General features: G+C 42.6%; 1 protein-coding gene across 1 annotated transcript in view; it reads right to left on the bottom strand.

Moving 5' to 3' along the window:
• The window catches only part of ENTREP2 (endosomal transmembrane epsin interactor 2), a 638,923-nt gene that overhangs the window by 421,895 nt on the left and 202,497 nt on the right, over nucleotides 1-14,531 (bottom strand). The window contains exon 2 of the mRNA XM_075273590.1: nucleotides 12,930-12,986. Within this exon, the coding sequence (XP_075129691.1) occupies nucleotides 12,930-12,986 (57 nt within the window). The remainder of the gene's footprint in view (nucleotides 1-12,929; nucleotides 12,987-14,531) is intronic.

The raw sequence follows: 14,531 nt of genomic DNA, 5'->3' as shown, positions 1-14,531 counted from the left end.
GAGGTGTTTGGCACAGCAGTGCTTTTGTTTAATATGACAACTGCTTTGCCTGAAATGGATGAAGATCAGCATAAGGATTCTTCACAGTATAGGGTGTCGATGGATTATGTGTCAGAGGAGAGCCAGTTTTTCTCTGACCAATGGAGAGAAATGGAAAAAAGGATTCGCTTACAATAAGAAATATATATACATATATACACACACACACACACACACACACACACACACACAGTGTTGGCCTAAAGTATTGGTACCCCTGCAATTCTGTCAGATAATACTCATTTTCTTCCAGAAAATGATTGTATTAATATCTTCATTAATTTTTGCTTGCAATGAAAAAACACAAAAAAAGAGAATGAAAAAAAAAAAAGACAAATCATTGATCATTTTACGCAAAACTCCAAAAATGGGCCGGACAAAAGTATTGGCACCCTCAGCCTAATACTTGGTAGCACAACTTTTAGACAAAATAACTGCGAACAACCGCTTCCGGTAACCATCAATGAGTTTCTTACAATGCTCTGCTGGAATTTTAGACCATTCTTCTTTGGCAAACTGCTCCAGGTCCCTGAGATTTGAAGGGTGCCTTCTCCAAACTGCCATCAAGAGATCTCTCCACAGGTGTTCTATGGGATTCAGGTCTGGACTCATTGCTGGCCACCTTAGAAGTCTCCAGTGCTTTCTCTCAAACCATTTTCTAGTACTTTTTGAAGTGTGTTTTGGGTCATTGTCCTGCTGGAAGACCCATGACCTCTGAGGGAGACCCAGCTTTCTCACACTGGGCCCTACATTATGCTGCAAAATTTGTTGGTAGTCTTCAGACTTCATAATACCATGCACACGGTCAAGCAGTCCAGTGCCAGAGGCAGCAAAGCAACCCCAAAACATCAGGGAACCTCCGCCATGTTTGACTGTAGGGACTGTGTTCTTTTCTTTGAAGGCCTCTTTTTTTCCCTATAAACTCTATGTTGATGCCTTTTCCCAAAAAGCTCTCTTTTTGTCTCATCTGACCAGAGAACATTCTTCCAAAACGTTTTTGGCTTTCTCAGGTAAGTTCTGGCGAACTCCAGCCTGGCTTTTTTCTCTGGGTAAGAAGTGGGGTCTTCCTGGGTATCCTACCATACAGTCCCTTTTCATTCAGACGCTGACGGATAGTACGGGTTGACACTGTTGTACCCTCGGACTTGTTTGGATGTTAGTCGAGGTTCTTTATCCACCATCCGCACAATCTTGCGTTGAAATCTCTCGTCAATTTTTCTTTTCCGTCCACATCTAGGGAGGTTAGCCACAGTGCCATAGGCTTTAAACTTCTTGATGAAACTGTGCACGGTAGACACAGGAACATTCAGGTCTTTGGAGATGGACTTGTAGCCTTGAGATTGCTCATGCTTCCTCACAATTTTGCTTCTCAAGTCCTCAGACAGTTCTTTGGTCTTCTTTCTTTTCTCCATGCTCAATGTGGTACACACAAAGACACAGGACAGATGTTGAGTCAACTTTAATCCATTTCAACTGGTATTGATATTGATATTCCAACTTCTGTCAACCCCAATGATCAGATGTCTGAAGGAGCTGTGGTGTTTGGATATAGTCTCTTCACTGCATAACAATTAGAGCACCTTATATTTGCACACGGTGCTCCAATGTAACCCAATTAATTTGATTCAGTCTTTTGGACAACCATAAATCGAATATCAAACCTTATTATAGTCTATGGGGGGAAAATGCTCGTTTCAGGGGTAGGCAACGTTCGATCAAATTATACTTACCAAGACCACGAGTGAGGGTCAGGCTGGATCCTCTGAGAAGTCTTCTCCATGCAGCGTCCCTGCGGCGTATTCCGGCTCTGAATTTACTCTGCGAGGCATCGGGCCTGGGCAGAGCTGACTGCGCATGCCCGCACTACAAGCGGACATGCGCAGTCGGCTCTTCTGTCTCAACTTGGCCACCAGTTACTATAATAAAATTCATAAAAGTGCAATGGAGGAGGCAGATTCCCCCCTACACTCGAACCTTTTAACAGAGATGGCAGAAACCCTGGCACACAGCACATAAACACTTTCTTGGTGGTCCTCTATATGTGCTGAACATCTGTGGAGAAAATCCCACACCCCCAGACGTCCTCCATTTCAAGTTTACGACCAAAACCTATAACTCTGCCCTTCACCTTGCCAAACAAGCCAATTTCACCGCTCTCATCTCCTCTTTCTCCAGTAACCTGAAATAGCTCTTTGCACTACTTACTTACTCCCAAGGTGCAGGCGCCATTCACAGACATATGTGCTGAGGACCTGGCCACTTACTTCAAAGACAAAATCACATAGTAACATAGTAAATAAGGTTGGATAAAGACACAAGACCATCAAGTCCAAGCTATAGACCTACCAAATTGATGCAGGAGCAGGCAAAAAATCCCCATGAGGAGGACTAAGTTCGTGAATCAATATCCTAACCCAAAAATTTCTATCTCCCATAACTTATGATATAATTACTTTCAAGAAAGGCATCAAGTCTTGAACTTGTATAAGTTGTCAGATATCACCACATCATGTGGACGTGAGTTCCATAGTCTCATAGTTTTTTCCTGTAAAGAAGCCCTGCCTATGACTATGATACAACTCTTATACCTGTAGACATAGAGGCTGCCCCCTTGTCACAGTTAAACTGGGTAGCTGCGCCTGAAAACCGGTGCACTACACCGGCATCCATTCGTGCACTCCACTTCAGATTAGGCCCAATGAATGGGCCTAGTCCGGAGGAGGGTGTAACTTCAGGCCAAATTGGGAGGCAAAATGGCCTGAAGAATGAGCACCTCACTTATTTTTCTGGGAGCCAGAACAAGCTGGCTCCCGGAAAAAACTCCTGAGCGGCTCCCATTGATTTCAATGGGAGCCGTCTTTTTGGTCAGGATTTTGAGGCGAATACAGCCAAAATCAAAATCCTGACCAAAAAACTCTGTTTGAACATACCCTTTACAGTGCAGTTCACTTTGTGCTGCAGGTTTTGGTTGAAGTAGATGTGATTTGTTTAAAGAGGTTGTCCTATTTTTTTTTTTTTTTAAAAAATAGGCTGGGGAAGATGAAAAAAAAATATATATATATATATCACACACACCTGTCCCCCAGTGCTCCAATGTCCTCCCAGCATGACTGTGACATCCCGGAGCCCTTTCAATGAAGCCGCTGATTGGCCTCAGCAGTCATGTGATGGCTGAGGCCAATCAGCGGTCTCAGCAAGGGATTCGGACGTCATAGGTAGTGACCTCATCTGTCCTTCACTGACGTCGTTGATTGGCCTCAGCGGTCACGTGCAGCGGGGACTTCATTCATAAGATAAGAATGGACCAGGCAGGACTGGAACATGCTAGGAGGCATCCGGGAGAGGAGAGTATGATTTTAAGTTAGTATATATTGTGTATATCAATCCAAAAATAGGAGCAATATGGAAGAAAAAGAAGCTGAAAAGAAGTATGAGAAGTTATAGAACATCTTATGAATCCTGGAAGTAATAAGCTGTATAGTCTTTACTAATATATAAATGGAGAGAAGGAGACTTGACATAAAATTAGCAGGCTTTTTTCATACACCAAAAGGCCATCTACTTACACATACTTGCTGCTTCATTTACCAGATACTTAAACACAAAATGGTTTGTGCTTTAGGTAATGAAAATGAATCAGCTTGCTTCAGAGATGAATGAGAGCCACATTCATTGCATCTCTTCATTACACAATGCAAAATATTGTTCAGCTATGAAAACTTGATAAAATGACCAGAGAATAATCCCTTAACCCCACAGGCATATAGGTCATAAAATAGATAATGAAGAACATCTTGACAAATAGGCAGGCTATAAAAAATATAACTAGGACTTGGGAACACTAAATAAAATTTACTGTTCCAAAACCTTATTGTGATCACAGAAATAGTATAGATCTGATATTGGCACAGGGGTTATGTGAAAAAACTCATTACAGACCCATGTTTAATTCTGAACTGTTCACACTGAAGATGACTAAGACCTGGTTCACATTTGCATTTGGTATTCCATTCAGGGAGTCTGCTTTGGGACCCCCCTAACGGAATACAGAACGCATTGACAAGCAGAGAGCAATGAAAGCACACGCACCCCATAGACTATAATGGGCTCCGTATATTTTCCGCGTGCTGTATGCACGAGTCATGTGGACAGGAAAGTAGATCATGAACTACTTTTCTCTTCATATGTTCTGTGCGGACACTGTGCAAAAAACACATGGACCCCATTATAGACTATGGGGTGTGTGTGCTTTCATAAGCTCACCGCTTGTCAATGCATTTGGTATTCCGTTCAGGGGATCCCCAAGCGGACTCCCCAAACAGAATACCGAACACAGTTTTGAACCAAGCCTAAGATATCAGGTAAAAACTGGTAAAAAGGTCTAAATAATTTTGTTACGGTCTTCCAAAAACAGAAGCTTCACATCTCTTGACATGTATGTTTTAGTAAATGCATATACTAAAATAACAATCAGGTCTTAGAAAGTAATGGCAGGATAGTAACAAATCCTATTGATCAGGAAACACTAACACCCAGTTGACAAATTATTTATACAGTTTCAGGAAGAACAGAAGGGGAAAAAATGCTGACTTCTATTAAAAGGTGCACTAGTACTATTACATAGCAAATATAAGGTCTTTAGTAAAACAGACGTAAGAGAGGTGACAGCTCCTATTCAACCTATTGATGCCTTAGGGCTATCTTTTATAGTAAAGGACTTATTTGATATTAAAGATATTAAAGACTACATTAACCTAACATGACTATTACAATTGAACGTATCCTTGAGCAATTATTCCCAACCACTGACTACAATTCCCTGCCTTCGCCTCAATGTCTGAGCAGACAAAAGTTTACCGTGCCTTAGACTTGCTGCTTGGATACTGGGCATTCGCAGTCCATGAAATACATTGGTATATCCATAAATTGGTCATATTTCGTAGAACGCCTCTGCAGGCCCAGACTCTCAGTGTCATAGTTATCTAGAAAACTATTTTTATCTATGACACTGAGTCATGGCCTTACCTCAAGACTACCTTTATGCACTGAAATAATGAAGGTTTTTTTGTTAATGATTTTGAAGAAATTTTGTTATATGACCATGATTCTGTGAGCACGTCTCCAGGCAGCTTGAAGTTCGTGGAATATGTCTGTGTAACTGTAGCCTAAACGGCCAGGAAAGCAAGTAATGGGTTTTAAGTAGATGTGTTAGTGCCCATGTCTGGTGTCTTGTAGTAAACAATTGTATGTCCTATAGCATTACTGTTCTGGAGCATCTTTTCTTAGAACTCTGTGCTGTGCCATTCCTCTGTTATTCATAGTAAGATTTTAGGACTATAACAACAACTGGGTGTTACCAATTGGAGTGTCCCTACACAATTTGCTGACAAGGTTAGACTAGGTAAGGGAATGCCCCATTGACACAGAGAACAGTAACATCTCATTTATTTATATTTGTTGAGAGGCAAGAACAGAGGAATTGCACGATACGAAGCTCCAGAACTGTTTTTTCTTAGGGAATACACAATTACTTTTCTAAAACAGACACATTACGACTAATGCCCCATGTTGTGGAAACACTGCATTTTTTTGTTGCAGATTTTCTGGGGGGTTTTGAGCCAAAGTCAGAAGTGGATTTAAAAAAAAGGGACACATCTAAGTACTTTCATTATACTTTAAATTCCTTCTCAAGACATTCCTGACCTTGGCTCAAAAAACTGCAGCAAAATCTGCAACTAGAGATGAGCGAACAGTGTTCTATCGAACACATGTTCGATCGGATATCAGGGTGTTCCCCATGTTCGAATCGAATCGAACACCGCGTCAGTGCGCGTCAGTGCGCCAAAATTCGATTCCCCTCCCACCTTCCCTGGCGCCTTTTTTGCACCAATAACAGCGCAGGGGAGGTGGGACAGGAACTACGACACCGGGGGCATTGAAAAAAATTGGAAAAAGTCATTGGCTGCCGAAATCAGGTGACCTCCATTTTAGACGAATAGTGGATTTCAAATCCGGGTCATATGAGAATGTGAACTTTGTGACTATGAGACAGGGATAGCTGTACAGGCAGGGATAGCTAGGGATAACCTTTATTTAGGGGGGAATGTTATTAAAAATAACTTTTTGGGGCTCTATCGGGTGTGTAATTGTGATTTTTGTGAGATAAACTTTTTCCCATAGGGATGCATTGGCCAGCGCTGATTGGCCAGAGTACGGAACTCGACCAATCAGCGCTGGCTCTGCTGGAGGAGGCGGAGTCTAAGATCGCTCCACACCAGTCTCCATTCAGGTCCGACCTTAGACTCCGCCTCCTCCAGCAGAGCCAGCGCTGATTGGCCGAATTCCGTACTCTGGCCAATCAGCACTGGCTAATGCATTGTATTGGCATGATGAAGTAGAGCTGAATGTGTGTGCTTAGCACACACATTCAGCTCTACTTCATCGGGCTAATAGAATGCATTGGCCAATCAGCGCTGGCCAATGCATTCTATTAGCTTGATGAAGCAGAGTGTGCACAAGGGTTCAAGCGCACCCTCGGCTCTGATGTAGCAGAGCCGAGGCTGCACAAGGGTTCAAGCGCACCCTCGGCTCTGATGTAGCAGAGCCGAGGGTGCACTTGAACCCTTGTGCACCCTCGGCTCTGCTACATCAGAGCCGAGGGTGCGCTTGAACCCTTGTGCAGCCTTGGCTCTGCTACATCAGAGCCGAGGGTGCGCTTGAACCCTTGTGCACACTCTGCTTCATCAAGCTAATAGAATGCATTGGCCAGCGCTGATTGGCCAATGCATTCTATTAGCCCGATGAAGTAGAGCTGAATGTGTGTGCTAAGCACACACATTCAGCACTGCTTCATCACGCCAATACAATGCATTAGCCAGTGCTGATTGGCCAGAGTACGGAATTCGGCCAATCAGCGCTGGCTCTGCTGGAGGAGGCGGAGTCTAAGGTCGGACCTGAATGGAGACTGGTGTGGAGCGATCTTAGACTCCACCTCCTCCAGCAGAGCCAGCGCTGATTGGTCGAGTTCCGTACTCTGGCCAATCAGCGCTGGCCAATGCATTCTATTAGCCCGATGAAGTAGAGCTGAATGTGTGTGCTTAGCACACACATTCAGCTCTACTTCATCGGGCTAATAGAATGCATTGGCCAATCAGCGCTGGCCAATGCATTCTATTAGCGTGAACTGAGTTTGCACAGGGGTTCTAGTGCACCCTCGGCTCTGCTACATCAGATTGCTACATCTGATGTAGCAGTGCCGAGTGTGCATCAGATGTGTAGTTGAGCAAAACTGACTCAGCACTGCTAAGTCTCTGCATTCGCATAGGAATGCATTGGCCAGCCTTCGGCCAATCAGCGCTGGCTCTGCCGGAGGAGGCGGAGTCTAAGGTCGGACCTGAATGGAGACTGGTGTGGAGTGATCTTAGACTCCGCCTCCTCCAGCAGAGCCAGCGCTGATTGGTCGAGTTCCGTACTCTGGCCAATCAGCACTGGCCAATGCATTTCTATGGGGAAAAGTTAGCTTGCGAAAATCGCAAACTGACAGGGATTTCCATGAAATAAAGTGACTTTTATGCCCCCAGACATGCTTCCCCTGCTGTCCCAGTGTCATTCCAGGGTGTTGGTATCATTTCCTGGGGTGTCCTAGTGGACTTGGTGACCCTCCAGACACGAATTTGGGTTTCCCCCTTAACGAGTTTATGTTCCCCATAGACTATAATGGGGTTCGAAACCCATTCGAACACTCGAACAGTGAGCGGCTGTTCGAATCGAATTTCGAACCTCGAACATTTTAGTGTTCGCTCATCTCTATCTGCAACAAAAAATGCTTTGTTTCCGAGACCCCACGTTGCAGAAGCGCAGCTTTTTTGTTGCAGATTTTGCTGTGGTTTTTTGAGCCAAAGTAGGATTGAATTGAGCAGAAGGGAGAAGTATAAGGGTAAGTTCACACAGGGTTTTTTGGACTCAAATTTGACACGAAGGTCACCTCAGAATCCGGTCCAAAAAAATGGCTAGCTGCAACTGGATGTCGGTGTGGTGCACCAGCATCCAGTCACTGCATTCTGCTCTGGATTAGGCCCAAATGAATGGGCCTAGTCGGGAGGGAGTGTCATGCCACAGATGCTGCGGCCGATTTCACTGTGAAATCCACATCAAGATAGGGCAGCTTGTTTCTTTTTTCCACGAACAGCAAAAAACTGCTAGCGGAAAAAAAGTAGTAAACGGTTCCCATTGAGGTCAATGGGAGGACTTTTTTGGAGCCGGATTCTGAGGCGGGCTCCACGTCAAAATCTGGTCAAAAAAAAAAACCCTGTGTGAACTCGCCCTAAGAACTTCCTATATATTTCCCATTCCCTCTGTAGCCATTCTTGACTTTGGCTCAAAAAATTGCAGCAAAATTGGCAACAAAAGAAGCTGCGTTTCCGCAACGTGGGGCTTCAGCCTTAGCCTCAGAAAGCTGACAGGTCCTCTACTAGTACTAGATCAAGCGTAGAAAATGGAATATGAATGGCCTTTAAATAAAAAGGTAACATGTTTTAGCTGAAAAGCTATTTTAAGCCTAGTCAGTATGGTGAACTAAGTGAACCTTCAGACCTATCCCTGCAGCATTATTAGTACATGTCAGCATTCAGATTTCATTCCCACCGTCTCCAGATCCCGCGTCATACAGGTAACTCATTAATCCAAGTGACTGATGATTTGCTTAGTACAACATTTCAGATCCTGAATGCTACATAACACATGTGAGCACAATTTACAGATCTCTAGCTACAGTTTGCTTTAATAATATTAGAGATTTTCTTCCTTTCAGACAATACAGTTGGCAATCACAGAAAACATAATGAGGAGGCAAAGTACCGCCATTTCTACAGCGTTTTATTTCACTAGCTATTTTGATCCTTTGCTGCTAAAAAGACAAGTGGAAGCCACTGCACAGAAGACATGCATATATTATATTTATTGAAGGTATAGCCCAGTCAGATGAGCACATTATGTGTATTATTGCAATTGCAGACAAAATGAAAGAGATAACAGGATGATTCAACAGATGCGCGCAGCATACAAATGCTTTATTTGTCACTTGCTGAAGCTAGAACAGCAAGAATGGCCATGAAAAAGACGTTTTTACTATGTTTCTCACATCTCTAAAGCTATAAGCACACATGTGCATGTGTGGGGTTTGTGGGAAAGCAGAACAGAACACTTGCGTCATCCGTGACTTCCATGGACCCATAGATCTCATTGCTGAGTCTGCACTGTGGAACAGACAGGAATAGGGCCTGAGTTTTAATTCCAGGCTTACAGCTCTATACACAGACCTTGAGGCCATAAAGTATAGTGGGTAAGATTGGTAGCCATTAAAAATATGGTCAGAACACTGACAAAGTACACAGTTATGTGCACAGAGCATAAGGCTGAGGCTCCACGTTGCAAATTTTGCTGCATCAAGCCAGGAGTGGATTGAGTGTGCCTTTTTAACCACTTCTGGACTGCCCATAGACTATATACGTCTGGGAAGTGGTTGCCTTGTTCTGACAGGATGTTCCGGTACATCCTGTCAGAACACAGCAGCTGCACAAGATCGTGCAGCTGCTTTTACTGGGAGCCGGCTGTATCTTCAGCCGGAGCTCCCAGAGAGATGTCAGGGAAGGTTTGTTACCTCCTCTGCCTTCTCGATCGCTGTGTATACAGCTCTCAATGAGCGCTGTATACAAAGCTATGCGAGCCGCCATGATGCGGCCGCCCTCTGACCCGGCGGTCACGTGATCCGCCAGTGTCAGTGTCTTACAAGAGCTGCTGGGTCCTACAGGACCCAGATCAGCTCTGTATACTGTGTATACAGCGTGCAGGAGGCTGTATTCCTCCTGCAACTGGGGCTAAATGTGCCATCCCCAGTTGCAGGGGAAATCAGCCTCCAATACAAAAAAAAAAAAAAGTTATCAGATGTCCCCAAAGGTCTCTTATGACCTTTTGGGGACACCATCTGAGAAAAAAAAAATATTAAACAAATAAAAAAAGGTTTTTTTAAAAATTTAAATAAAATAATTAAAAAATAAGTAAAATAATACCCAATAAAATGACTATTAAAGATTATAGCCCCACCCCCGACAACATCATACAAAATAAAAATTACCAGAACAGAGAGGAAAAATTATTTTATAAAGTTTTTCAGTGACACTTTGTGTTATTAAATTTAAAAAAAAAAAAAAAAAAAAAAAAAAGAAAAGTGAGAACCAGACACAATTTCCCTCCTATTTTGTTTATATTTTCCGGATATAAAAAAAAAAATTAAAACATATTCGAAAATAAAAACAACAAAAATAAAGCCCTATGTGTCCCCGAAAAAAGATGCAAAAATTAGTTGAATGAGACGTATGAGAAAAATGTTACAGCTCTCTAAACTGCACATACAAAATAAACCTAAAATGTGTCTGGTCCTGGACTCCTGGACCACAAAATGGCCCAGCACTGAAGTGGTTAAAAAGGGACCAAAAAATGTTGCAAATGCAGTCCATGGGCAGTGTAAAGAGCCTATTGGGTTAGAAAGCAATAAAAAGCGGCAAGGTGCTCACAGCTTAAAACGAAGCATCTAAACTAAGTAACATGTGCACAACATACTGTATAAAAAGAAGGTACGTCTACATCATAAAAAAGCACCACAGTAAAACTAGTCTAAAAGAAAGGCATATCTGCGAAAGGTATAGCCAAATGGCAGATGATAAATAATTCCAAATAAGTGTGGAAGTCTGGAAAGATCACTTCAAGCGTTAGTTGTTATTATTATAGCTACACGTTATAAGTCCAGAGAATGTATCCAAATACTGTATATAGTAGACTATATTAAGTGTCTCATTGTACATACACTCCAGTGCTTCGTGCTTAATAAATTACTAAAGTCACTTTTTCATACAGCAGATGTCACCATTAAATTATCTTTACAAAGTCACTCATTGACATCTAATATCAGTTATGTGAGCATATAATCATTACTAGGACATAGGTTTGTGTCACTCCGGAGAATAAATGGAAATGATGGTTATAAAGAAGGTGACTCAATTCTTAGATTTCACAAAATCTCTTTAAGGCTGAAGCTCCACATTGCAGAAATGCAGCATTTTTTTCTTACAGAATTTGTTGCGGTTTTTGAGCCAAAGCCAGGATTGGATTGAGGGAAAGGGAGTAGTCTAAGAACTTCCTATATATTCCCCATTCCTTTTGTAGCCATTCTTGGCTTTAGCTCAAAAAACTGCAGGAAGACCTACAACAACAAAAAAAAACATGTTTCTGCCTTTTGCCTAAAACCCCATGTAGTTAGACACAGCAACAACAACAACAAAAAAACAACAACATGCTTTTTCCACAGCATTTTTAACACAAATTCCACAGTGTTTTCCTCTGTGGACTTTCTGCCCCTATTATACCTATGTGGAAAATGCCAGCATTTCCATATAGGTATAATTGACATGCTGTGATTTTCAAAAACATTTTTGAAAATACAGCTTTTTCTGCAATGTATGGGTGGGATTAACCAGAATACTATCCACTTTGCAGGTAATGTAAAACAGTGATTTTTGCCGTGGGCAAAATGGCCTAAGGCTAAGCCAAAAAACTCTGCAGTAAAGACCACAGCAGAAATACATTGCTTTTTTTTCTCCCAAAAGGTTTTTCACAGAAAGCCTGCAGTATTCGGCAGCGTTTTTGGGCAACAAATTGCTGCATGGGCCCTTAACCCAAATTTGTTTTTGCTGAAATTACTGCAGGTCTCTACAACTTGGAAGATTTGCACTGCATTGACTGTATGGCAGGTGTGACATGCAGGCTTTGCTAAGCAGCGGTTTTAGGCTAAGACCCCACACTGTAGAAAACGCAGCGTTTTTGGCAGCTGCTGAAACATGGGGGGGGGGGGGGAAATCACTGGGTCTACAGTATCAGCAAAATGAATAAGATTTTGGGTAATCTCATCCACACATTGCATGAAACAAATAGTATAGAAAAACAGAATTTTCAGTTATTCATGCGTTTTTAATAAATTAAAGAGGACCTTTCACCACTTTTGGGCACATGCAGTGTTATATACTGCTGGAAAGCTGACAGTGCGCTGAATTCAGCGCACTGTCGGCTTTCCCGATCTGTGCCCGGTGTAAAGAGCTTACGGTGCCGGTACCGTAGTGCTCTATGGTCAGAAGGGCGTTTCTGACCATTAGCCAGAGACGTCCTTCTGCCTCGCGGCGCCTATCGCGCTGTGCTGTGGAGCGGGGAGGAACGCCCCCTCCCGCTCCTGATAATGCTAGTCTATGGACGAGCTGTGTGAGCAGAGGGAGGGGGCGTTCCTCCCGGCTCCACAGCACAGCGCGATAGGCGCCGCGAGGCAGAAGGACGTCTCTGGCTAATGGTCAGAAACGCCCTTCTGACCATAGAATTCAGCGCACTGTCAGCTTTCCAGCAGTATATAACACTGCATGTGCCCAAAAGTGGTGAAAGGTCCTCTTTAACCAACTGTAGATCTAAGAGGGGGAGAAAATAAATGCTGAGAAAAATGCAGCAAAGCTAATATATATATATATATATATATATATATATATTATATATATATATTTATTTATTTTTTATTTATTTTTTTGAACCAAAGCCAAGAGTGGCTTCAAAAGTAATAGGAAACAGGAATGAGTTAATATTATCCCTTCTGCTAAATTCACTTTGGCTTAAAAAACTAAGCAAAATGTGAATTAAAAAATGACAATGTATATGAAGAAGCCTTTGATAGGAATGCTGGTATTTTTTCTATAATACTGGACATGATAAGAGCAATGTGTTTGCCTTTTACAGCAATTTGCTTAGTGGTTGATATAAATGGACAGTCTTATCCGTGACATAATTAGACTGTTACTTACCACAAGTGAAAGGGGACGTTTCCAGGCAACAACACCAATCAATCCTGACAAGAGCACCTAGAAAGAAAGGAGACATGTCAGCATCTAAAGCACACGGCTATTTCATCTGGCCCCTCCATAGACCCACAACATGCACTTTATGCATTACATTTGTCCAGAAGAGCGGCACTTATCCACTGTAAAGTTACTTCTCTGACAGCAGAGATGTGCAGAGTTATACATTACATATAAAAATATCACAATGTATCCTGGTATATTTTATATTGTACAGTTCTAGCATGTAGTACTTCCCATCTGGCTATGTGTAGGAGCAATTCTACAAACATGTCCTAGACCTGTTCACTTAGTAAAGAAGATTTGCAGCAGAATCATATGGGTGCAGGTTCTAGAATTCTTACATCCAGTGGAAATCTAAGCTGGACATATACATTAAACTTAAGAAGGCCATCACGCATCCGATACAAATAATAGTATCAGTCTCGCCCTTACACAACAGATCATGGCAGACAGACAGCAGAAAAATTCCAAAGCAACAGATTTTAGTTGTGGTCACTAGAGATGAGCGAACACTGTTCGGATCAGCCAATCCGAACAGCATGCTCCCATAGAAATGAATGGAAGCACCTGGCACGCAGACTTTGCCGGCGGCGGGCCGCTTAACCCCACGCGTGCCGGCCGCTTTCATTCATTTCTATAGGAGCGTGCTGTGAGCATGCTGTTCGGAACGGCTGTTCCGAACAGTGTTCGCTCATCTCTAGCGGTCACCTTTAGATGATGGCTGGACAAGCTTTCATAGATTTATCTACAGCCAAACATCAGCAGACAGGTCGAAATCTGCTATTTTAGTAGTCTAATATCGAATCTCTATAGCTAGCCACATGGTCCAAACATACACCAGATTTACCTCAGTGTCTGATTCTCTATAATAGTGCGGTCCTTTGGCTTTGCTTATTTAGCTACTTCACATTTCCATGACAGAGTTTTAGCTGTGAAACTTAGTCCGTGTGTTGGCCACATTTATCAAGCTCAACAGCATCCGTAGAGATGAACTCCTAGCTGTATAGTTACCTATGCTGCTAGGAATACCTGACTCCAAGGAACATGGCACGTCTGGTGCCGATACCAGAAAACACAGTGAACAGTGTACTAGTGGCATCTAAGAGGCAAAATGGTCCATGACATGTACAGTAACACTATCCAGGGCTAGGGTGGCAGTGGTATTGTGGCTCCTGTTACCAATATGGGATGACAAACACTGCAGAATGACTAGGAGCCTTTAGAAAATAGATCGACGTGGCTTCGAGGATTTCAGTTTAATGGCTACTAGCTTACAGCTGAAGTGCAAAGTAAGATGTACTAGTCATTTATGGCACTTTAAAAGCATGTAGTGTTTAAGATAACTTAACCAACAAAAGCAACAGAACTACAAAAATTGCAACAGAACTGTAATACATGAACCCAGTTTAAGAATTGTGCAGCAAGGAAATTATAACCAGTAGCTGTATACACTGTTGTTTTGTTTGACTGCTCTGAGATAAGGTTACAAGCGTAGGATGGTCAATTTCTGGTTCTGCCTTCTGTGACACTGTAAGCAACCTATGG

The sequence above is a fragment of the Leptodactylus fuscus genome, chromosome 5 (genome assembly GCF_031893055.1).
Source record: "Leptodactylus fuscus isolate aLepFus1 chromosome 5, aLepFus1.hap2, whole genome shotgun sequence".
Classification (NCBI taxonomy): Eukaryota; Metazoa; Chordata; class Amphibia; order Anura; family Leptodactylidae; genus Leptodactylus; species Leptodactylus fuscus.
Note: the sequence above shows the minus strand (reverse complement) of the source record. Positions and strands in the feature narration are given on the sequence as shown.